The following is a 22,448-nucleotide window of genomic DNA, read 5'->3' as shown; positions in this document are numbered from 1 at the left end:
TCAGCTCCCCGCTTCCTTCCCCACCTCATCTCTTGCAGTCTCCCCTCCCCAAAGTCTCCCCTCCTGGATATCCCAAACTCCACCCTGATCTGACTTCTTAGGCCCACAGTTCTCTTTAGCATTTCCTCTCTCTTCTGGGATTGTCACTACCCTGGGGGAGGTGGAATGGGGGTTTGGGAGTCAACATGGCCACCAGGGCCCATCAGGAAGTTGGATGTGCTGCCGTGTTACCAAGGCAACCACCCTTCTGTGTTAGGCCTTCCCAGAGCTATTTGTCCCCAGCTGTGGAGGGTGAGGACTTGACTGTGTTAGGTCCCTCTCCCAATAAATCAAATCTGACTGAGGCCAAAAAGGGTGGGCAGGGAGCACAGGATGTCTAGAAGACTCATTAGACAAAGGGAGGACAATTTATCCTTTCTTCAGCGACTTGTGTATCAAGGAGCGCTGTCCCCAAGGCAGACCTCCAAGCTCTCCCTGGACCATCCTGACCTCCAGTGCCGCTGGGCGTGGCCTCCAGGAAGAGGCTTGCAGAGGTCGGAGGAGGGGCCTGTCTGCACTTGATGGATGGTACTGAAGAAATGTCTGGCACTTTCTTTCCCCATGGGGGAGGTGAAACTGCAGCCACCTCTCCCCCGCATTCACATTCCTGCCTGCCTGCTCAGGAAGGGGGTGGGGTGGGTGGCCGGAGCAGGGAAAGGAGGGCCCTTAGCCCCACTGAGAGTTGTAAACTATCACTCACATTTGCCTACAGTCAGGGAACTGTGGATGGGCAGGTGGACAATTCCCACATTTCAACTGAGGTAAAAGGGGATCCCTATGTTCCCACCCCACCCTCATTCTTGGCTCCCAGACCGCCTGGGGCAGGTGCCAGGACTGCCCATTCAGTCTGCACTCATTATATTCCTACTGTATGCTGGGCATTGGGTAATAGAGCAAATAAATAGAGGTCTCAAAGTGTAGTCCACAGATTCTGTGAGTCCCCAAGATCCTTTCAGGGGATGTTGCTCAGACAGTTCAGTCATGTCCAACTCTTTGCAACCCCATGGACTGTAGCCTGCTTGGCTCTTCTGTCCATGGAATTCTCCAGGCAAGAATACTGGAGTGGGTTGCTGTTTCCTTCTCCATTTCAGGGAATGGATGAGGTCAAAAAGATTTTCATGGGAATTCTCTGACAGTGCAGTGGTTAGGACTTGGTGTTTTCACTGCTGTGGCTTGGGTTCAATCCCTAGTCGAGGAAGTAGGATCCTGCAAACAGTGCAGCATTGCCAAAAAAAAAAAAAAGTTTTTTTCCCCATAATCCTACTAATTATATATTATTTTACCTTTTTTGGCTGCACTGAGCAGCACACAGAATCTTAGTTCCCTGACCAGGGATGAAACCTGTGCCCCTGCATCAAGAGCGTGGAGTCTTAACCACTGGATTTCCAGGGAAGTTTTTTATTTACTTTATTGACTGTGTTGTTATGTGCACTGATAAGGCTGGTGTCTTAGCATAAAGCAAGGCAGTCGTTGTAATCTTAAAAAAAAAAAAAAAGCCAGTTTCTCTCAAGAATGTCTTTGATAAAGCAGTAAAAAATTAACATGTGATGGGTTTATTAAAGTTATTTTAAATGAGTTAATAAAGACTTGTTTTAATTTCTAATACAGAATATATCAATAGATATAACCCACATAAAAGCTCTTTGGGGCCCTCAGTAGTTCTTAAGGGTGTAAACAGATCCTGAGACCAACAGAGTCAGCACTGCTGGGGTCACTCATAGGCTGTTACACTGGTTCCTCAAAGTTGAAGGGAACTTTCTCACATATTAAATTGCCAGCTTGAGAAACGTCTTATTTAAAGCTGAGGGTAGAGAATATGGTTGTGTTTCCTGGCAACCCTGGCTCGAGAAAAGACACTGTCACTGGAATAAAGATTTTAATGGTCTCCACTCACAGGAGAAGCAAGGCATGCAAGCCCGCAGCCCTCTGTACTTCCCTTTCTCCGCTATGTGCTGAATGTCTTGTGTTGGGTCATGGGGGATTCGGGGTGTTTGTGGCCCATGTGGGCTAGGCCCAGAGTGGGCTTCTCCCAGCCTAGATTCCTCTTTAGTCCCTTCTCCTATTCCCACTCAGGGGGCTCTTCCCACCTCTCCCATAATAGTCACAGTGGGCACAGGGAGGGGCAGGAGGATTCAGGAATCCATATCCCAACCTGGCCTGGCCTGGGATAGGGTAGAGAGTGAGTGTGTGTGCCTATGTATGTGTGTGCGTGTGTGTTCCCTGGGCATGACTGTGAGTTTTGGTCCCGTCCTGTGGGCTCCAAGTTCTCCCCATACCAGTCCTCTTTCAGAGGTAGTATCTGGTGTCTCCACTGGGGTCAGCACATCTGAGCTATTCAAGCCACTTCTTTGGCAATGTGGGGTTGCTGTGGACGGGCTGATGCTGGCATCTCTCTGTCATCTCCAGCCCAGGGAAGGGGGGAGTGGAAGGCCGGGAGGGGACCCAGGTCAGCCTCGGGTGCTACTCCCTCGCTCCCCCAGGAGCCAGTAGGTCCGAACTTTGCCTTTGCCCTGGAGGGAAAAAGAGGACATTGGGGTGGGGAGTGATACATCCACTTTCCCAAATGATGGGAATGGGGATGGTTGCTTGAGAAGGGGCCTGGGGGAAGGTGAGCCCTGCAGGGACCTCAAGGGGTCGTGAGGGCAGGGACTTTCTTTTCTACCTTCATTTCTACATCCCCTCGAAGCTCCAGCTCGAAACCACCAAACTCCTCCAGGACAGCCTTGGTTTCAGAAGATAAGTGGATCTTCAGGGCTGGGTAGGAGAAGGGAGAAGAAGGGAGACGAGAGATGCAAGAGTTGGGAGCAGGAGACTGGGGGCCGTGGGGCTAGAAAGATGCTCTCCCACCTTCCTTTAGCCCTGAAAGCCTCCCAATTCAGAGTCCCACCCACTCCACATGGTGTCTGACCGCACAGGGCTTGCCCTAAGAATTCCAGAGCTGTGTTATGATAGCCACTAGCCACATAACACCATGACAGCCACTAGTCACATGTGGCTGTTTAAATTGTAATTAAAATGAAATACAGTTAAAATGCAATAAATAAATAAAATGCAATGCCTCAGAGGCTACCATATTGGACAACACAGCTTATAGTAGAGTGTAGAGGTCAAGGGCTCAGACACTGGAGCCTGCGCTGCCTAGCACGAACCCGAGCTTGGACACTCGGCTAGGGAAGTAATATTCACGCTCTGTGCCTCATTTTCCTTGTCTACAAAATGCTGAGAGTGACAGGACCCATCTCAAAGTTTTCCCGTGTGGATTAAACTTAATGTGATTCATAGAGTATTTCAAAAGAATCTGGCACTTAGGAGGCACTGTACCATTGGTTGCTATCATCGTTTTTTAACTCAGCACCCTCATATTAGAGTTGAGGGAGCCCAGGCCTTGGAGGGGAGATTTGCGCAGGCTGCTGAGGTCAGGCCCAGGCCTCCTGACTACTGTTCCCCGCAGCCCTTCCTTGACTCCCTAGCAAACTGTAGTCTAGGTCATCTTAGTATTCCAGGGCCTGGTATTCAGTAGTTGCTCAATAAATGGTGAATTGAATTGTGTTGACTACAGCAGGAAGCAGATCAACAGGAAGGAAGCCTAAGGGAAGAGCTGGGAGCAAGCATTTATCAGGTACCCATTGTGTTCCGGGGGTTGTGCTGTGTTTTTTTATAACCCCAAGACATCATCATTTTAAAGATAAGCAGCTGAAGCTCAGACAAGCTGAACAACAATTACATGCTAGTCATGTTATATGACTTTTTCAAATAACTCTTCTGAGGTAGATGTTTAATTCTCATTTTCCAGATAAGGAAAACAGGGGTTCAGGGAGGTATAGCAAGTTGACATGAAACATCAGTTGTAGAACTGAGATTCACACCAAGTGGAATGCTCGGAAGCCCTCTTAACCACACCCAAGAGGGCCCTAAAGGTAAGATTCCTGCTGGAAACTGTCAGAGGTTAGTCTGGAAAGACTTCAGTCATTTGGCAAAGGGGGCAGCTGGGACCTGCGTCTCTGATTAGACTCAAGGTGACCTGGCCAGGTTGAACCCTTATGAGAAGGCAACTCGGGAAGAGAGAGAACAGGGAGTAGAAGGCATCGGCTGCCAGGCGGGCAACGACAGCTCCCCTGCCCTCCCTGTCCCACCCAGGGGACCCAGAGTACCTTCCCCATTAGACTCCATTCGTGAGGCAGTGTTGACTGTGTCCCCAAAGAGACAGTACCGGGGCATCTTCAGCCCCACCACGCCAGCACACACGGGTCCTGAGGGAGTGGAAGCACACCAGTTCAGGGGAGTAGGTGGGAGGAATGGAGGGTGACCTGGGTGAGGCTAGGGTAGGGTGCCCCAGGAGAGGCAGCAGGTGGGATCTGTGGTCGGTGGGAGCCCAGGGGTGTGTGTAGGGGGAGGTGTAGGTGTATGGGCGTGTGTAGGGAGAGCTGGAGAGAGCTAGGGCTGGTCTCCCATCTTTCGGCGGCCTCACCCGTGTGGATGCCGATGCGCAGGCGCAGCTGCTCCTGGGGCCGGTGGCGGATGCGGAAGGAGCGGACCGCGTCCAGCAGCGCCAGAGCCATGCGGGCCACCTCGCGGGCGTGCAGCCTCCCGTTCCGCACCGGGAGCCCGGACACCACCATGTAGGCGTCACCGATGGTCTCCACCTGTGAGGGTCGCGAGAGAGTGCAGGACCTGAGGGCTCCAACTTTCTCTTCCCAGTGTGGGCCGTCACCCAGAGGGCACTGTCTCCTAGTCCACCCGTCAACCAGCCGTCGTGTTTGCCCGGTTTTTCTGGCGGTTCCTGGGTCTCCCCGTGACACCTCCTCGTGACACTGTCTTTGCCCATGTCCCTTGGTCTTCTTTCTCTCTCCTTTTTTTTTTCCCAGTTCTACCTGTTTATTGCTACCAACCCATCTCCCGCCGCCCCCCTCATGCGCGCATGCTCAGTCATGTGACCCCATGGACTGCAGCCCACCAGGCTCCTCTGTCCATGGACTTCTCCAGGCAAGAATACTAGAGTGGGTTGCCATTTCCCTCTTCAGGGTAGTCTTCTCTCTTAAGGCTCTATGTCATTCTACCCTTCACTTTTCTGTAACCCTGTCCACAACTGTCTGTCCCTTCCCATCTTTACTCACCTTGTATACGTCAAAATTGTCTATGACAGCATCAAAGCAAGTGTACAGGTCGTTGAGCAGGGTCACCACCTGGAAGAAAAGAGAATCCACGAGGGGTGAGGCGTAAGGGACCCCACCTGGGCTCAGGTGGAAAATGCAGACCCAGAAGGCAGACCTGTGAGATGGAGATGAGAAGCCAGCACACCTGGCTGCTCTCACATCTGTAGCTGTGCCTGACTCACCTGCATGGGCGTGCTCTCTGCTGATAGAGCTGTGAAACCCACGATGTCACTGAAGTAGATGGTGACGCTGTCAAAGGCTTCGGCCTGGACCGTCTCCCCACGCTTCAGCTGCTCAGCCACTGAGCTGAGGGGTCAGGGACACGGGCAGGATCAGAAGATGAGCCGGGCCCAGGGCAGGGCTGGCGGGGGCACCAAGCACTGGCACTCACTGAGGCAGAATCTGGTAGAGCAGGGCCTCGGCCTTGCGCTTCTCCTCCAGGTAGGCCTGGGTCCGCTCCTCCACCAGCTCCTCCAGGTTGTTGGCGTACTGCTCCATGCGTGACAGCAGGTTGTCCAGGATGTTGCTGCTGTTCTCCCTAGGGAGGGGGGTGGTAGAGGGGGTGGTGATGAGAGGGGAGCAGCATGCTCAACCCTGCAGTGCCCACCCCAGGCTCTCACCCTACCCAGACTTAAGTTAGCTTATACTGCAGCAGAGTCCCTGGAGACGTTCAAGGTTGGGGGGCACAGCAGGATGGGAGTGCAGGGGAAGAGGGTAGGAAGAAAGTCCAACTCAGCCCTGAGTCCCCCAGGGTCAAATCTGAAGCTTCAGATGTATTGGCTCTTTTGCTCATTTTGTTGAACACAAGTAGGCTAGAAGGAGGTGGAGGAGATAGAGGGCATCCCAGGCGGTGCTAGTGATAAAGAACCTGTGTGCTAATGCAGGAGACCCAGGAGATGAGGGTTCGATCCCTGGGTCGGGAAGATGCCCTGGAGGAGGGCATGGCAACCCACTCCAGTATTCTTGCCTAGGAAATCCCATGGACTGAGGAGCCTGGCAGGCTGTATAGTCCATAGTGTCTCAAAGAGTCAGACACGACTGAAGTGACTTAGCACACATGCACACAGCGGAGGTAGAGAGGGACAGGGATCAATTGAGAAGAGAGTGAGGGCACAGACTAGCTAAGGGGTGTGCCTGGCAGAACTGGCCCCCATAGAGCACACTGGGAAAGGGGATCAAAGGATGGGTGGGAGCTCCCAGGGGGACAGAGAGGCAAAGGGAGGAGGTGGAAGGCCATTTACTCTGCTTACCAGTGAAGACTGTGGAGAGGGGCCAGGGAGGAGACTGGTATGAAAAGTGGGTGGCTGTGGGGACAACAGGGTCCTCCAGTATTCACAAAGGGGGCTGCAGGACTGTGGTGGGCTGGAGCAGGCTGTCTGGGGGGCTGTGCATGGGCTCTGCCACCACAGGGATAAGACTTAAGCGTGGGATACATGGTGGCTGCTGTGGGTGGAGGAGGCTGGGACGGCCCAGGGCTAACGCCAGCAACCTGTTAAATTTTCGCAACATCAGGCGGATCTGCTGGAAGGGCGGCCGCTCCTGTGGGTCCTCGGCCCAGCAGCGCTGCATCAACTGCCCCAGTTCCTCCAGGTGACTCTGCAGGACCAGGGAGGGCCGGAAGGGGGGCTGCTCGCCCCGAGTCACACGCTCGATGATCTCTGTGTGGTGGGGGGAGAGAGGGTGAGAGATGGGTACAGCCAGGGGCCTGTTGAGTAACGAGGTGGGGAAGCCCAGGACCAGGGCAAGGGCCAGGGAAGCCCTGCAGGGACCTAAGCCAACCGTGCTCAGGGTCACTGGCCACAGTGGGGGAGAAGGGGGCAGCGTTTCCAGGGTTTCCTCTCTCTGGAGCTAGGCTCAGTGGAGTGTGGCGGCATTAGGGGAAAGTGTGGTCCTCTCACCTTTGGGACTGAGGTCCAAACCTTCCACGTGGAAGGCGCCACTCCTCAGGGCAATCTCCTGAAGGATGATCCCAAAGCTGTACACATCACCAGCCTGGGAACCCCGGGCAGGGGGTGAGGCCATTCGCAGGAGCTCAGGGGCTGTCCACAACTTTTCTGTGGGTCAGAGGTCAGGAGTCACAGGGTGAAGGGCCCAAAGCTAAGGGGTGACGGGAAACAAGGGTGTGGCTGGGCTTATCTGGAGACAAAACAGGGGGTGCTAGAGCTAGAAGGGGCTTGAGATGACTTCATCTAACTCAGCTTTCTACTGATAATGAATTGAACTGGGAGTCAGGAAAGGTGGACCCGAGCCCATCATAGGCCAGGGCATCAGTCTCCCCATTGGGTTGTGCTTGCTGTAGGGGTTAAGGGTCAGAGTCATGTGGGGCTCACTGGCATAGAGGGTGTGTCCTTGCTCTGGCTCTGGATCCCTGAAGCTCTCCAGCCCGTAGTCAGTGATCTTGAGCACAAAGCGCCCGTCTACCACGCAGTTGGATGACTTGAGGTTCCCATGGGAGCAAATGGCTCCATTGTGTAAGAACAGCATACCCTGGGAAGTTCGGGGAGGCAGGGGTCTGAGTGGGACCTCCAACCAGGGCCAGAGAAGAGGCCTGCCTGGCCCCTCGCCCCACACCCAGTGTGCTCTACCCGACCTACCTTGACAATGTCATTGGTGAGCGAGTACCGGAACATCCAGTCCAGGGTGATGCTCTCATTCTCCAGGATGTCCTGCAGGGCAGTGAGAGTCAGCCCTGTACCCTGCACGCGCCCCCAGGAGGAGGAGTGCAGGGGTCCCGCTGACATAAACTGGCAGAACGGAACAAAGCTTCTATTTACTCTAGTGCCACCACCCTCCCCCACTTCCATTTTACAGATGGGGAAAATAAAGGTCAGAAAAAGGAGAGGCTTGCCCTTATGGTCAGTCAAGGGCGGACTCAGGGCTGGACCCAGGTGCCCTGACATTCCCTTGTCACCCTCACCTGGAGGCTCCCACGGGGACAGTACTCTGTGAGGATACAGATGTTGGGGGGATCAGTGCAGGCTCCCACAAACCTGGTCAAGTGTTCATTTTGTACATCCCGCATCTGCAGGTGAGAGCCAGCATCAGAGCCTGGCAAAGACCTCACTCCTCACCAAATCGCCCCTACCCTCAGGGACCCCTCACTCTTCCTAAATCCCGATGTATTCTCTCCAGACATTCTATGAGCTTCCCGTGATTCTCACCCACTCCTGTTCGAAAGAACCTGTCCCCAGAAACTGCTCCCTCCTCCCTCTGCTTCCTAAGACCATCCAGCGGAGCCCCTAGGAAATCTCCAGGAGCCCTTCTCCCATCTGTGATTCTACTCACAATGTGCAAGGGCCCCTCCCACGGCTCTAGGGCCCACCCTTTCCTAGGATACTCTGAGGTCCCTCCATGCCGCTTCTGTGGGCCAACCTCCCCGTATCCCCAGATTCTTCCCCAGGCCACTGCCTCCTTCCCTCCGCACATTACATGCTTCAGCTCAAACAGGACTTCCCGTGTCAGCTCAATGCGTTTCCGGTTCACACGTTTCACAGCCACGAGGTTGCCCTGAGCAAGGAGTGGAGGTGGTCACTGTGAGGAAAGAGCCCAGCACTGGGAACCCCACCGCTCCGACAGCCCACCGCTGCCCTAAGACTCTCCCCAGTCCTTCATCAGAGCACAGCCCTGCCCGATCTGGACGACCAGTGGTCTCACCCAGACTTACCTTATAATACGCTGTCTTGGCAAAGATTTGCAATTGGCCCTCTGTGGTCAGTAGGGAGCCATAATTGGAGCCTCTCTGAAGGGGTGGAGTGCAGGAGGGATGGTCAGCCAGGGGGCCTAGTTCTCCATCCCGGCTGTCTGAGCGCTGCTCTTCACTGCCCTGCTTTATCTTTGTGTCACCCTGCCTCATCCTGTCACCCTACGTCAATGTGGGGAATTTCAGCTCATCCTGAAATCCTTTCCTCATTTATTCACTTTCTAGAAAACAAAATGTATTGGAGTGTAGTTGCGTTACAGTGTTACGTCGGTCTCTGCAGCACAGCAAAGTGAATCAAATGTAGGTACGCATCTCTCCCTTCTTTTTTAGATTTCTTTCCCATTTAGGTCACCACAGAGCATTGACTAGAAGTTCCCTGTGTTAGACAGGAGGTTCTCATTATTTACTTAAAAAAAAAATGTACTTTCACATATGCTATCACTGACCTGTGAGGGAGGCTCTGTGGATGTAATCATTATCTGAGACTGTCTCAGAGAGGGTATGTGACTTGCCCAAGGTCACATAGCAAGTGAAGGCAGAGCTGGGACGAGAACCTTCCTCTCTACCCTAACTCGTCAGGTGCTGCCCCCAGCTCAGCCCCCTTCGCCCCAGTAGTGGAGTTCTTACCCCGCTCAGGGTCAGCCGGCTGCCTGCACTCCGCAAATGCCTCTCCAGGCTACTGGGCTGCAGGTCCTCCCAGCGCACACGCCACAGCTCTGAGGCCAGTTCCTTCTCCAGCTGCATCTTCCTGGGGCACGAAACCCGCACCTGAGCCCACGTCTGAGCCCCTGACCCAGGGCGGGGGTACTCAGCAGCCCCTCCTCAGAGCCCTGGGATCTCTGCAGGAGCTGAGAGATGGGTGGGGCAGTTACAGCCTCTCGGCTCCGAGTCAGGAGGCTTGGGTGAAATTCTGCCTCACTGGGGACCTTGAGCTAGTCATTTCATTTCTCTGAGTCTCATATTCACGTCTAAATGTCCTCATGTGGAAACTGGGGATCTTGACGTTTACTTCAAAGCATTGTTATAAGAGTGAAAAGAAAGGTGTGTGGAAGTGCCTGGCACAATTTATGCTCAACCAGCCCTGATTTTCTTCTCTCCCTCCTTGCTTCCTGTCATCAACTTTTCCTGCACCTGTCAGCCTCCCACCAGAAGGCAGGAGTGAGTCTTCCTTATCTCTCTCCTCTGCTCTGGGTTCAGCCCCTGGTACATGGCCGAGCCATCATCCTTGCTCAGCTAATATGGGTCCAACACATTGCTTCCCATCTGGTCTGTACAAACAGGAAGGGAGGATAGACCAGCCTCAGCCCAGAACCCACATCCTATGATGCTCCAACAGATCTGCTCCTTCTTGGATCTCCCAGATTCCCCTTGACCACTCCTATCTCTGGTCCCTCCTTAAGTCTCCTGCATTGGCAGGAGGGTTCTTTACCACTTGCACCACCTGGGAAGCCCTTTCCCCTCCTTCTTCGTTCTAGCGCTTTTAAGTCTCTTTTCTCCCCCATCTCCCTGGGCCTTGCTATGCTGTCCCTACACCCCTCCCTCTCCACTCTGGGTCCCTGCCACCTCCTCTCCTACTGGTTCTCCGGGCCTTCCAGCCTCAGTCACCACCCTCATCCCCAGGCTCACCTGTATATGAAGAAGGAGACGATCAGGATGCTGAGAAGGGAGAGGCTCCCCACCAAAGCCAGCACCTCCAGGGTGGAGAAGTGGTCTACAGAGGAGGACCGAGTTGCAGCAAGAGAGATGTGAGATAGACATTGGACAGGAGAAAGAAGAACTTTTTTATATATAATTTTTTTTTTTTTTTGGTCACACTGCATGGCATGCAGGCTCCTCTCCTGACTGGGATTTGAACCCATGCCTAAAGTGGAAGCGTGGAGTCCTAATCACTGGACTGCCAGGGAAGTCCCAGCACTTTTTAATATTTAATCATTGAACTCAGATGGTGGACGAAGGGACAAAAAAGGCAGGCAGAGTCTCTGCGGGAAACCCTCAGTGCCAGAGAGCAGCACCTATTCGACTCCCTGAACAGGAAGCATGCAGTGTCTCCAGAATGGAGGCCAGGAAGGCAAGGGGCAGTCAGTCACCTTGGTTGCACGCTGGGTCCTCGTTGTCAAAGCCACACTTGGGGACATCGGGAGGTGGATACCCCAGGGGCCAGTTCAGTTTGCATCCTGACATGGTCACCAGTTCTTGGGAAGTCCCATTGAAGTTCAGAACAACCTGTGCGGGGGCAGGAGTGGTGGGTGGGCAAGGGGCCTTGGTGAGGCCTCCTGTCCAGGGTAGCAGTCCTCCCGCTCACTTACCCCGTCTCCGCTGCCAGAGACTGCGTCTGCACTGTCAAGAGCTCACTGAACCCCTGGCATGACTGGATACAGAGAATCTGATACCCACACCCCATGTTATCAGAATGGACAAACTTGAAAGTGACTTATAAGGCTTTTATATTCTATATAGAATCACAGGCCCACACTCCGGAAGTTTGTAATCTGGGATTGAAGCACCCAGAAAATAGAAAAAGGCAGTGTTTTCAGTCCACATTCCCAGGCCTAAACCATATACTCTTCCTTCTGAATATAGCCTGTCTCTGCTGGAAGGGGATCCTGCCTACCTTCAGAGACATGGGGCTTACTGAGGGCAGGGCTGTGATCCCTTCTTACACATGGGGCTCCCCAAGGACAACACCTGAGTCCCTATCACTCTGGTTGTTCCTCCAGATTGGCTGGAACGCTTTTATCCAGGGTTCGCTCTTATGCAGGGAGGTGGGAAGGTGAGATGTCACTCCCAGTTGGCACTGCCTTCTCGGGGGGCACAACCTTACCCTGAAGGCGCCAGTGTTAGGATCCATATCCCAGAGGGAGAAGTCGGTCTCCCGGTCTCCATTGCTGTCCATTTTCAGGTATCCTGTCACACCTGGGGGTATGGAGGATGATGGCTGTGTTTTGAGAGTGGAAGTTCAGGGACTCCAGACCTCATCTCCATCTTTTGATCTGGTCTGTCTTGCCCTCCGAATATATATATGTATATATATAATAAAAGAGACAGATGTGTCATCAGCAGGAATGATTAGTGTTGGGCACTTAAGAAGACTTCTTGATGACTCTAGGGAGATGGGGAAGAAAGCCTAAAGGCAGCTTGGAGGAGAGGAAGAGACTGGTGTGTGTAAGTGACTACCTGCACTGCAGGCTTAGAGGCTTCCTGTTGCCTCCTGCCTGGGGCCCCAGGGTAGCCCATTCCTGCCACCTGCAGTCCCTGACCTTGGAAGCTTCGGTTCCACATCCGCTGAGTGATGCCCTCCCCATCGGTGACAGCTCCCCCGTGTGCTAGAGTCTCCGTCACCGCCTGGATGTAGAGCAGGAGCCCATCGTGGAAGGACGCTGGGATGGTATTCACCTGCAGGGGCAGGTAGAGCTGGGCTGGTGGGGGAAGTATGAGGGGTGCAGAGTGGGGTGATGTGGGGCAGGGAATGGGAGGTAATGGGAACTTGGAAGAGGATGGGCGAAAACAACCTCACCCATGTACGGACAGAGAGATTTCACTACTTAGAAGACACATCTGTGTACACCTGCTAGGCACATGGGGCAGGACATATCAGCCTCATTTTGCTGATACAGATTTGAGGTTCAGAGGTTGAACAATCGTCAGGGCCGCCCACCATTATCAGGAGAGACAGGGGAGCAAAGGGAAGGGAAAGAAGGGCAGGCCTGGGAAGAGGAGGGAGGCTGAGAAAGCAGGGCAGACACCAGCAGAGGGCTGTGGAGTGGAGATTCGGGGCCCACATCACCCAGGACCCCCTCCTACCAGGCCATCCTCCATGGTGAAGTTGAACTGCTCAAGGGCCAAGCGTTTTAGCTTCTGTAGGAATTCCAAGTACTCGGGATTATCTGGCTCTTTATATGTAATGATTTTGGCAGCCTAAAGAGGAGTCAGGGGAGAGGGGAGAGCTGGGTGGATGCTGACTCTGGTCCTCCCTGTACCCTGAGTGCCCACCTCCCAGAGTGGCACCTCTGCTTAGCTCAAGGTCAGATTGGACCTCATGTCCTGCATGAGGTGCTGCCTGCATCAAAGCAGGGAATGAACTGGGATGGCATTTCTAAGTCCTGATGGTTGTCGGGATGTGAACATTATCCCACCTCAATGGCATTCTCTCATATTTTTAGCCTCCTAGTTCTGAAGTCCTCCGACCCTCTATGTACCTCTGGCCCCAGCCCCCTGCCCTTCTGTCACCTAACTCCCTACGAGAATCAATAATTTCTTTTCTGGAATCCTTTCAGACACTGAGGCACCCAGGACCCGGAAAAGATGTGCAGCAACCCAGAGCCCCACGGCTTGGGCTTCCAAGCTGGACCCTCACCCGAAAGGCCTGGTGGGCACTGACATCCTGCCCATCTCCTCTCTCCCAGGGCCTGCGGGGAGCAAGGCCGTGTGCACCTTGCAGGCTTTGCCCAAAGAGGTCCAGGTGGAAGAAAACATAGTCGTCCCCACTCAGGCCAGCTTCCAGGGCCAGAAGCATGAGGGCTCTGAAGGTATCCGGCGAGCTGCAGATGTAGATAACTGGGGAGAGAGAGAAGCCAGGGAAGCCAGGGTGTCAGGGAGTGGAGGAGAAACTGAAGCTGGCAGGCCCAGGGGAGGAAGTTCAGAGACCCTGCGGTGGTTAAGTGGAACTCCTGGCTCAGTCTAGGCTAAGCAGGAGAGAGCCGAGGGAGAAGGTGGTGGGAGGGGGAGGAGGAAGGAGGCCAGATAGGGAGAGCAGGAATGGTGGAGCTGAAGGTGGGGAAGGTGAGGTGTGGGGCAGGGAGAGCAGAGGAGGGCCAGCTGGAGAGGGGACGGGATGAGGAGAGGGCATATGGGAGCTCCGGGAGGAGAAGCTGGAGCAGGGAAGGAGGCTGCTGGGAAAAGATGGAAAATGGAGAGAAAAAGAGGGCTAGGAATTAAGCCGGGGCCCCACTAAGTGTCAGGGTGGTAGCTGGAGGCCTTTTTTACCTCTGTTAACTCCGGAGGAATCGGTGGGAAGGAGGCGAGGGAGCGGGGAGCTGAGAATACAGGCGAGGTTAGGAAGAAGAGAGGGGGCCATGGAGAAAGACAGGGAAATAGAAACTCAGAGGTGGACAGGGCGGAGGAGGCCGAGGCAGGAATGAAGGGCCCAGAGGAGGAGACATTTGGTGCCGACAGGAGAGAGGTCAAGTCCCGGGGAAGGCCCGGAGACAAAGCGGCCAGGCGGGTGTGCCCTGCCTCTCACCTCGGCCTTTACGCCGCACGGTGCGCAGCAGCATGGTGTAGTGGTCGCGGTCTCCCTCGGCGAATTCCAGGTGGTCCACCGTGATGTTGAGGCGGTCGCGAACCCGCATGTACAGCCCCTCCACCACGAAGAAGCAGGGCTGGTCGTCACCCGGCTGGTAGGCGTAGAGCACGAGCGCCTGGCGCTCCCAGCCCAGCCGTCGGTGCAGCGCCGCCACGAAGTCGCCCAGCTTGGCGTGGCTGGGTCCCGCGCGGGTGGTCAGCGCGTACTCGTCCTTGGCTCCGAAGCCCACGGCTGGGGCGCCGGCGGTCAGCAGCGGCACCCGCCAGTGCGCGGTGAAGCGGCCCACGGGGGCGGCGGCGTACACGCAGCCAGGGCCCAGGAACACCGCGGGGCTGTGCTCCCACTTGAGGTCCACGGCGGCCAGGGGCGCGGCGGTGTCGGAGCAGACGCCCAGCGCGCTCTCACTGCTGCCCAGCACCGTGCGGACTGTCCAGCCCGGCAGCAGGTCCGGCCGCGCCTTCACCCGGGCCAGGGCCAGCTCCACCGCCGGTCCCACGCGCGCCCAAGACCACGGGTACGAGGTGTTGGTCAGAGGCAGCACCACGGCCACCGTCAGGTTGCCAGCGTAGCTGCCCGGGAGCAGTAGCAACGGCGGCAGGAGCAGAAGCAGGGGCAGGCGGGCGCCGGAGGGGCGCCCCGGGCGCGGCATGGCCTCAGCGGGCACCGTGGTGGGCGAGCGCTCTCACCATGGCCTCGAGCGTCCACTCCGGCTGAGCGGCCGGTACTGGGCACCGGGAGCGCCCCTGTGGGAGGGAGGAGGGGCGGAGCGGGGGCGCTCACCCCGGAGCACGCTGCCCCCTCTAGCTGCGACAGTCCGCGCCGGGAGCGCCGGGGCGCGCGACCTAGGGGTGTGCCCAGGGCTCTGCGGAGCAGGTGGGTGCGAGGAGAGCGCGGGGGCAGAGAGGACCCGAGTGTGAACCACAGGGTATGTGTGTGTGCGTGTTAGGAGAGAGAAAAAGAGAGCGCGAGCGAGCGCTCGGTGGAGAAGGATGGGAGAGAAGGCGCCAGGGAAGAAAAGGGGAGTGTGAGTGTTTGTATGTGTGCGTGAGCGCTTGGCCCAGGGAGTGTGCCAGAAGGGGCGTCCGGCCGGCCCAAGTCTCCGACAGTCCGGGGGGAACTGGGGAGGACCCAAGCCAAGCTCCGAACCCTCCCTCCCGGCCGCTTCCCCTCCCAGACTCCGAGACCGCAGAACCAAGCCTGGATCTTTAACTCCTTCCTCCCCGCCCCGAAGTCGTGGACTCTCCCGAGCCTCTCAACTCGCGCGGTTTCCTCTAGATCCTCTTCCCGCTTCTCGGCGGGCCAAAAGTGTTTCTCCTCCGAGAAGCGGTACTCGCAGAAGGGGCTCCCTCACGGGGATGCGAAGAACAGAGATGTATGGAAGTAACAGAGTGCCTCTTGCGCCCCACGTTGTCCCTCTCCTCCTACCTGGCTCCGTCTCGGGAAGAAAGAGAGGTGCAGGTTTGGGATCTTAGCCGGAAAAGGTGTGAGTGGTTGCTGTCAGGTTGTGGGGCAGGAGGGTGACGGTTTTTGGAAAAGAAATTAAAGTAGTTGAATCCAGGGTCCCGTGACCACTCTATCTAGGATGTCACCCACCCCCCGGCTTCCAGACTGAGCGGATTAGTGGAGGAAAAGGACCAGGTGGAAGGACGGAGTTAACTCTTTAGTTCCCAAAAGGCCGTAGGAACGGGAGGGAGAGCTGGTGGGTGGCCGCTGAAGCGAAGAGATGTGACCTCAGGGCTGCTACGGGCGTGTGCGTTTTGTCTTAAAGAGGATTATTAAAGTGAGATTTGTCGGGACGGTGGCAGACAGTGTTGGAAATGACAAGCGGAGGCGTATACTGGGGAGTGTTTGGGGGGCCCTTGACGGCTGGGTCAGGGGCAGGACAGCTGTGGAGTCAGTCTGCTCTCTAGTGGCCAGAAGAAGTCACTGGCGGTATCGCGGGCCAACCTCTGAAAACTTCTGCCTCAGTTCAGTTCGGATCAGTCGCTCAGGACCAAAGCTCAGCAAACTTCTGCACTGTAGACTTTCAAAGGACCCATTACATGTTAAGCACCAACTAGACGCTGAAGGCATAAATATGAAGATTCTGTGTGTGTATATTTGTCCTTGTTGTTGTTCAGTCACTGAGTCATGTCCGAATGTTTGCCACGCCAGGGGCTGAAGCACACCAGACTCCTCTGTCCTTCACTATCTCCTGTCCATTGAGTCGGTGATGCTATCTAACCATCTCATCTTCTGCCACCTCCTTCTCCTTTTGCTTTCAGTCTTTCCCAGCATCAGAGATTTTTCCAGTGACTAGGCTCTTCACAGCAGGTGGCCAAAGTACTGGAGCTTCAGCTTCAGTCCTTCCAATGAATATTCAGGGTTGATTTCCTTTAGGATTGACTGGCTTGATCTTCTTGGTGTCCAGTGGACTCTCAAGAGTGTTCTCCAGCACCACGGTCTGAAAGCATCAATTCTTCAGCACTCAGCCTTCCTTATGCTCCAACTCTCACATCCATACATGACTACTGGAAAAACCATAACGTTGACTATATGGATCTTTGCTGGCAAAGTAATGTCTGTGCTTTTTAATGTGCTGTCTAGGTTTCATAGCTTTCCTTCCAAGGAGAAAGTGTCTTTTAAATCATGGCTGCAGTCATCGTCCGCAGTGATTTTGGAGCCCAAGAAAATAACATCTGTCCTGTTTCTACTTTTTCCCCCTTCTATTTGCCATGATGTGATGGGACCAGATGCCATGATCTTAGTTTTAATCATGTTGAGTTTTAAGCCAACTTTTTCACTCTCCTCTTTCACCCTCAGCAAGAGGTTCTTTAGTTCCTCTTCACTTCCTGCCATTAGAATGGTAGTATCTGCAAATCTGAGGTTATTGGTATTTCTCCTGGCAATCTTGATTCCAACTTGTGATTCTTCCAGCCTGGCATTTCACATGCTGTACTCTGCATAAAAGTTAAATAATCAGAGTGACAATATGCAGCCTTGTTGTACTCCTTTTTCAATTTTGAACTGGTCTTCCCTGTCTGATTCTAACTGTTGCTTCTTAACCTGCATTCAAGTTTCTCAGGAGATAGGTGAGGTGGTCTGGTATTCCCATCTCTTGAAGAATTTTCCACAGTTTATTGTGATCCACACAGTAAAAGGTTTTAGTGTAGTCAATGAAGCCAAAGTAGATGTTTTTCTGGAATTCTGTTGCTTTCTCTATGATCCAATAAATGTTGGCAATTTGATCTTTGGTTCCTCTACCTTTTCTAAATTCAATGTGTACATCTGGAGTTCTCCGTTCACATACTGTGGAAGCCTAGCTTGAAGGATTTTGAGCATAACCTTGCTATCATGTTGCTGTTGCCCCTGCTAAGTCGCTTCAGTCGTGTCTGACTCTGTGCGACCCCAGAGACGGCAGCCCACCAGGTTCCCCCATCCCTGGGATTCTCTAGGCAAGAATACTGGAGTGGGTTGCCATTTCCTTCTCCAATGCAGGAAAGTGAAAAGTGAGAGTGAAGTCGCTCAGCCGTGTCCTACTCTTCACGACCCCATGGACTGCAGCCTACCAGGCTCCTCTGTCCATGGGATTTTCCAGGCAAGAATACTGAGCGCAATTGTATGGTAGTTTGAATATTCTTTGGCATTGGAATGAAAACTGATCCTTTCCAGTCCTGTGGCCACTGTTGAATTTTCCAAATTTGCTAACATCTTGAGTCCAACACTTTAACAGCATCATCTTTTAGGATTTGAAATAGCACAGCTGGAATTCCATCACCTCTACTAGCTTTGTCTGCAGTAATGCTTCCTAAGGCCCACTTGACTTCACACTCCGAGAAGTCCAGCTGTCGGTGAATGACCACATCATCGTGGTTATCCCAGTCATTAAGACCTTTTTTGTATAGTTCTTCTGCGTATTCTTGCCACCTCTTCATCTCTTCTGCTTCTGTTAGGTCTTTACTGTTTCCGTCCTTCATCATGCCCATCCTTGCATGAAAAGTTGGCTTGATATCTCCAATTTTCTTGAAGAGCTCTAGTCTTTCCCATTCTATTGTTCTGCTCTATTTCTTTGCATTGTTCATTCAAGAAGACCTTCTTATCTCTCCCTGCTATTCTCTGTAACTTTGCATTCAGTTGAGTTTATCTGTCCCTTTGTCCCTTGCTTTTTTGTGTCTCTTCTTTCAGTCATTTATAAAGCCTCCCCAGACAACCACCTTGCTTTCCTGCATTTCTTTTTCTTTGGGATAGTTTTGGTCACTGCCTCAAGTACATGTTACGATCCTCTGTTCATAGTTCTTCAGGCACTCTATCAGATCTAATCCCTTGAATCTATTCATCACCTCCACTTGATAATCCTAAGGGATTTGATTTAGCTCATACCTGAATGACCTAGTGGTGTTCCCTACTTTCTTCAATTCAAGTCTGAATTTTGCAATAGGGAGCTCATGATCTGAGCCAGTCAGCTCTTGGTCTTGTTTTTGCTGACTGTACAGAACTTCTCCATCTTTGGCTGCAAAGAATATAATCAATCTGATTTTAGTATTGACCATTGGTGATATCCATGTGTAGAGTCATCTCTTGTTTCGTTGGAAAACGGTGTTTGCTATGACCAGTGTGTTCCTTTGACAAAACTCTGTTAGCTTTTGCCCTGCTTCATTTTGTACTCCAAGGCCAACTGAAAGTGAAAGTATTAGTAGCTCGGTTGTGTCCAACTCTTTATGACCCCATGGACTGTTATAACGCCCAGCGGGCTCCTCTGTCCATGGAATTCTACAGGCCAGAAAACTGAAGTGGGTAGCCATTCCCTTCTCAAGGGGATCTTCTCCACCCAGGACTCCTGCATTAAGGGCAGATTCTTTACCATATGAGCAACCAGGGAAGCCACTCTGAAGCCAAACTTACCTGTTATTCCCAGTATCTCTTGAACTCCTACTTTTACATTCCAATTTCCTATGATAAAAAGGACATCTTTTTTGGTGTTAGTTCTAGAAGTTCTTGTAGGTCTTCATAGCACCTGTCAACTTCAGCTTCTTTGGTATCAGTGGTTGGGGCATAGACTTGGATTACCGTGATATTGAATGGTTTGTCTTGGAAACGAACAGACATCGTTCTGTCGTTTTTGAGGTTGACCCCAAGTACTGCATTTTGAACTCTTCTATTGACTATGAGGGTAACGTACTTCTTTTCTTCTAAGGGATTCTTGCCCACAGTACTAGATATAATGATCATCTGAATTAAATTTGCCCATTGCCATCCATTTTAGTTTACTGATGCCTAAGATGTCGATGTTCAGTCTTGCTGTCTCCTGCCATCTCGACATCCAGTTTACCTTGATTCATGGACCTACATTCCAGGTTCCTATGCAATATTGTTCTTTACAGCATCAGACTTCACTTTCACCACCAGACACATCCACAACGGAGTGTTGTTTCCACTTTGGCCCAGTTGCTGCATTCCTTCTGGAGCAATTAGTAATCGCCCTCCACTCTTCCCCAGTAGCATACTAAACACCTTCGACTTAGGAAGCTCATCTTCCAGTATCTTATCTTTTTGCCTATTCATACTGTCCATGAGGTTCTTGCAACAAGAATACTGGAAGGGGTTGCCATTTCCTCCTCCGGTGGACCACATTTTGTCAGAACTCTTCACTATGACCCATCCGTCTTGGGTGGCCCTGCACAGCATGTCTCATAGCTTCACCAAGTTACACAAGCCCCTTCACCACGACAAGCCTGTGATCCATGAAGGGGTTGAAGATGAGAAGTTATTCTGTACAGAGAAAGCAGAATACTGAAGTATGTTTCCTACATATTTAGAAGAATTTTGAATATTGTTATGGTCTAGAGCAAACAGTAGCCCATAGACCAACTTTAGATGGCAGCCATGTTTTATCTCACCTGTTCTCTCTCTCTCTTGGAATTGACCAAGCATGTGGGCAATTCAATTACACACACACACACACACACACACACTTGTGTATGTGTGATTTAATTGGCCCACATTTTTATATCAGCAGGTGGCACATGAATATTTAGACTTCTGACTTGTCTTAAAATATTGGAGAGCTGGTGCATCTCTCTATGAACAATCATCTGAAGCCAAGCATCCAATATTTCTTTGAGATGAGTCAAGCTCATCACAGTTCCTATACACCATGTTGACTCATTTGCATCATTGGCTGCAGCACTAGTGTATGTTTTCAACCCCGATCTAAGATGTAAGGTATATAGGTGTAAGAGTGACTGAGGAGGAGAGGCAAGAAAAGGCTGTAGAGGGCAGATAATGCAAGCTTTATGCGACAGGTATAATGTCTTTGTCCTAAAGGGAGGACTCCAGAAGCTATAGAGGTAGATAGCAGATAGGGAAATTAAAAAATAAAACAGTTTTATTGAAGTATATCTGTTATACCATAAACTGCACATTTGTAACATATATTACGGTTTGATGAGCTTGGACGTGAAACCATCACCACAACATCAAAGTAATACACATTTTCATCACCTCCAAAAATTTCCTTGTGTCCTTTTGTGTGTGTGTGTGTGTGTGTGTGTAAGAACACCTAACATGAGATCTACCCTTTCAACAAAATTTGAAATGTATAATGTGGTCTTGTTCATTATAGGGTGATAGAAGGAGAACCAATTGGAATTCAGGAAAAGAAGACAGCATACCAATAACTGAAGTCTAGGTAACACTGACCCATTAGTTGAGAAGCTGAAAGGTTTTGGGAGGGAAGGTAACAATTTTAGTTTATTGGTTTTGAGGTATACCCAAGTGGAGGTATCCAATAAGCCATTGGAATAGTGGAACTGGAACTCGGGAGAACTAGACTAGAAATCTAACTTAGTAATTGAGCTTCCCTTTTACCCATAGTGGCTTAAATAATTTGTCCAACCCTCAAGCTGAGCTGAAGATAACTAAAAAATGATAGATGAAATGCTTTTGAAAATCAACAGTCTAGGAAGACAGTGAGAGCGTGAAACGAGAGGAAAGCAGGAGATCAGCAGTAGGAGGCCTTTTCCCCCTGGAGTCGTTTCCGGATCCAAAATTGGTGGCAGAAAATAGGCTACATGGGGCAAGTGGGACAAAAGTTGGAGTCCAAATGTCCCCAAAGATGATCACCCAGGGAAACCATCCTCCTATTTAGGGTTAGGGTCCTGAAAGGCTGCACTCTTAGGGGAAACCCGGGAGTAGGGGAAACCAGAAGTAAATAGAAAATCCAGTCTTGAAATGGTCAAAAGCCCAAAATTAAGAACCAACTGATGGGTTTAAGAGCAAGTTAGACTCAAGTGAGGAGTAAGTAATGAATTGGAAGAAAGCATAGAAGAAACCACTCAGAACGAAGCATGGACAAAAAGGAATGAAAAATATAAAAGTGGAGGTTAGAGGGAAAAAAAGGAGGTTGCAGATATAAAAGATATCATGAGAAAGTCTGGCTCTCTTTTATCTGGAGCCAAGGAGGGAGGGAAATACTAGGGTAGAAGCAATATTTAAAGAGACAGTGGCTGAGAAACTTAAAAAAACATGTACTTCAAGCCACAGATTCAAGAAGCTCAACAAATCTCAAGATTAAAAAGAATAATCCATACCTGGAACCATCAGAATGAAACTGCAAGAAATGAAAGATTTGTCTCTCAGTTGTGTCTGACTTCTTGTGACCCCATAGACTGCTGCACGCCAGGCTTCCCTGTTCTTCACTGTCTCCTATAGTTTGCTCAAACTCATGTTCCTTGAGTCGATGATGCTATCCAACCATCTCATCCTCTGTCCCCACTTTCTCCTTCTGTCTTCAATCTTTCCCAGCATCAGGGTCTTTTTCAATTAGTCGACTCATGTCCAACTCTTTGCGACTCCATGGACTGCAAACTCCAGGCTTCCTAGTCCTTCACTGATTATGGTATTAGGATCAATTAAATCCATTAGTGAGTACCTGGCATCACTTACTTGTCATTGAAAATATTTACTATATAATACAATTTTCTGGATGTGAGAGTGTAATTGAAAAAGTCTTGGTCTTACTTTTAAATCTAAACCAAATTAGTTACTGTGTGACACTGTGATTGTTGTTCAGTCGCTAACTCATGTCCAACTCTTCACAACCCCATGAACTGCCCCATGAACTGCAGCACTCCAGGCTTCCCTGTCCTTCACTATCTCTTGCTCAAATTCATGTCCACTGAGTCAGTGATGCTATCTGACCACTGCTTCCCTCTTCTCCTTTTGCCTTCAATCTTTCCCAGCATCAGGGACTTTTCCAGTGAGTCTGATCTTCACA

The 22,448-nt window shown here is 51.8% G+C and overlaps 1 protein-coding gene across 1 annotated transcript; it reads right to left on the bottom strand.

The window, feature by feature from the left end:
- NPR1 (natriuretic peptide receptor 1) lies at positions 1,553-15,413 on the bottom strand. Its single transcript, XM_018046143.1, has 22 exons — positions 14,132-15,413; positions 13,247-13,446; positions 12,694-12,807; positions 12,150-12,285; positions 11,714-11,805; positions 10,980-11,115; positions 10,519-10,603; positions 9,520-9,640; positions 8,857-8,931; positions 8,622-8,699; positions 8,110-8,214; positions 7,787-7,858; positions 7,523-7,679; positions 7,091-7,246; positions 6,682-6,850; positions 5,584-5,730; positions 5,375-5,498; positions 5,154-5,222; positions 4,508-4,682; positions 4,191-4,289; positions 2,702-2,793; positions 1,553-2,549 (listed from the first exon to the last, which is right to left on the bottom strand). The coding sequence occupies exons 1-22, from the start codon at positions 14,841-14,843 to the stop codon at positions 2,487-2,489; spliced, it is 3,177 nt and encodes a 1,058-aa protein (XP_017901632.1). The 5' UTR covers positions 14,844-15,413; the 3' UTR covers positions 1,553-2,486.

This window comes from Capra hircus, chromosome 3 (assembly GCF_001704415.2).
Source record: "Capra hircus breed San Clemente chromosome 3, ASM170441v1, whole genome shotgun sequence".
NCBI classification, from domain to species: domain Eukaryota; kingdom Metazoa; phylum Chordata; class Mammalia; order Artiodactyla; family Bovidae; genus Capra; species Capra hircus.
Note: the sequence above shows the minus strand (reverse complement) of the source record. Positions and strands in the feature narration are given on the sequence as shown.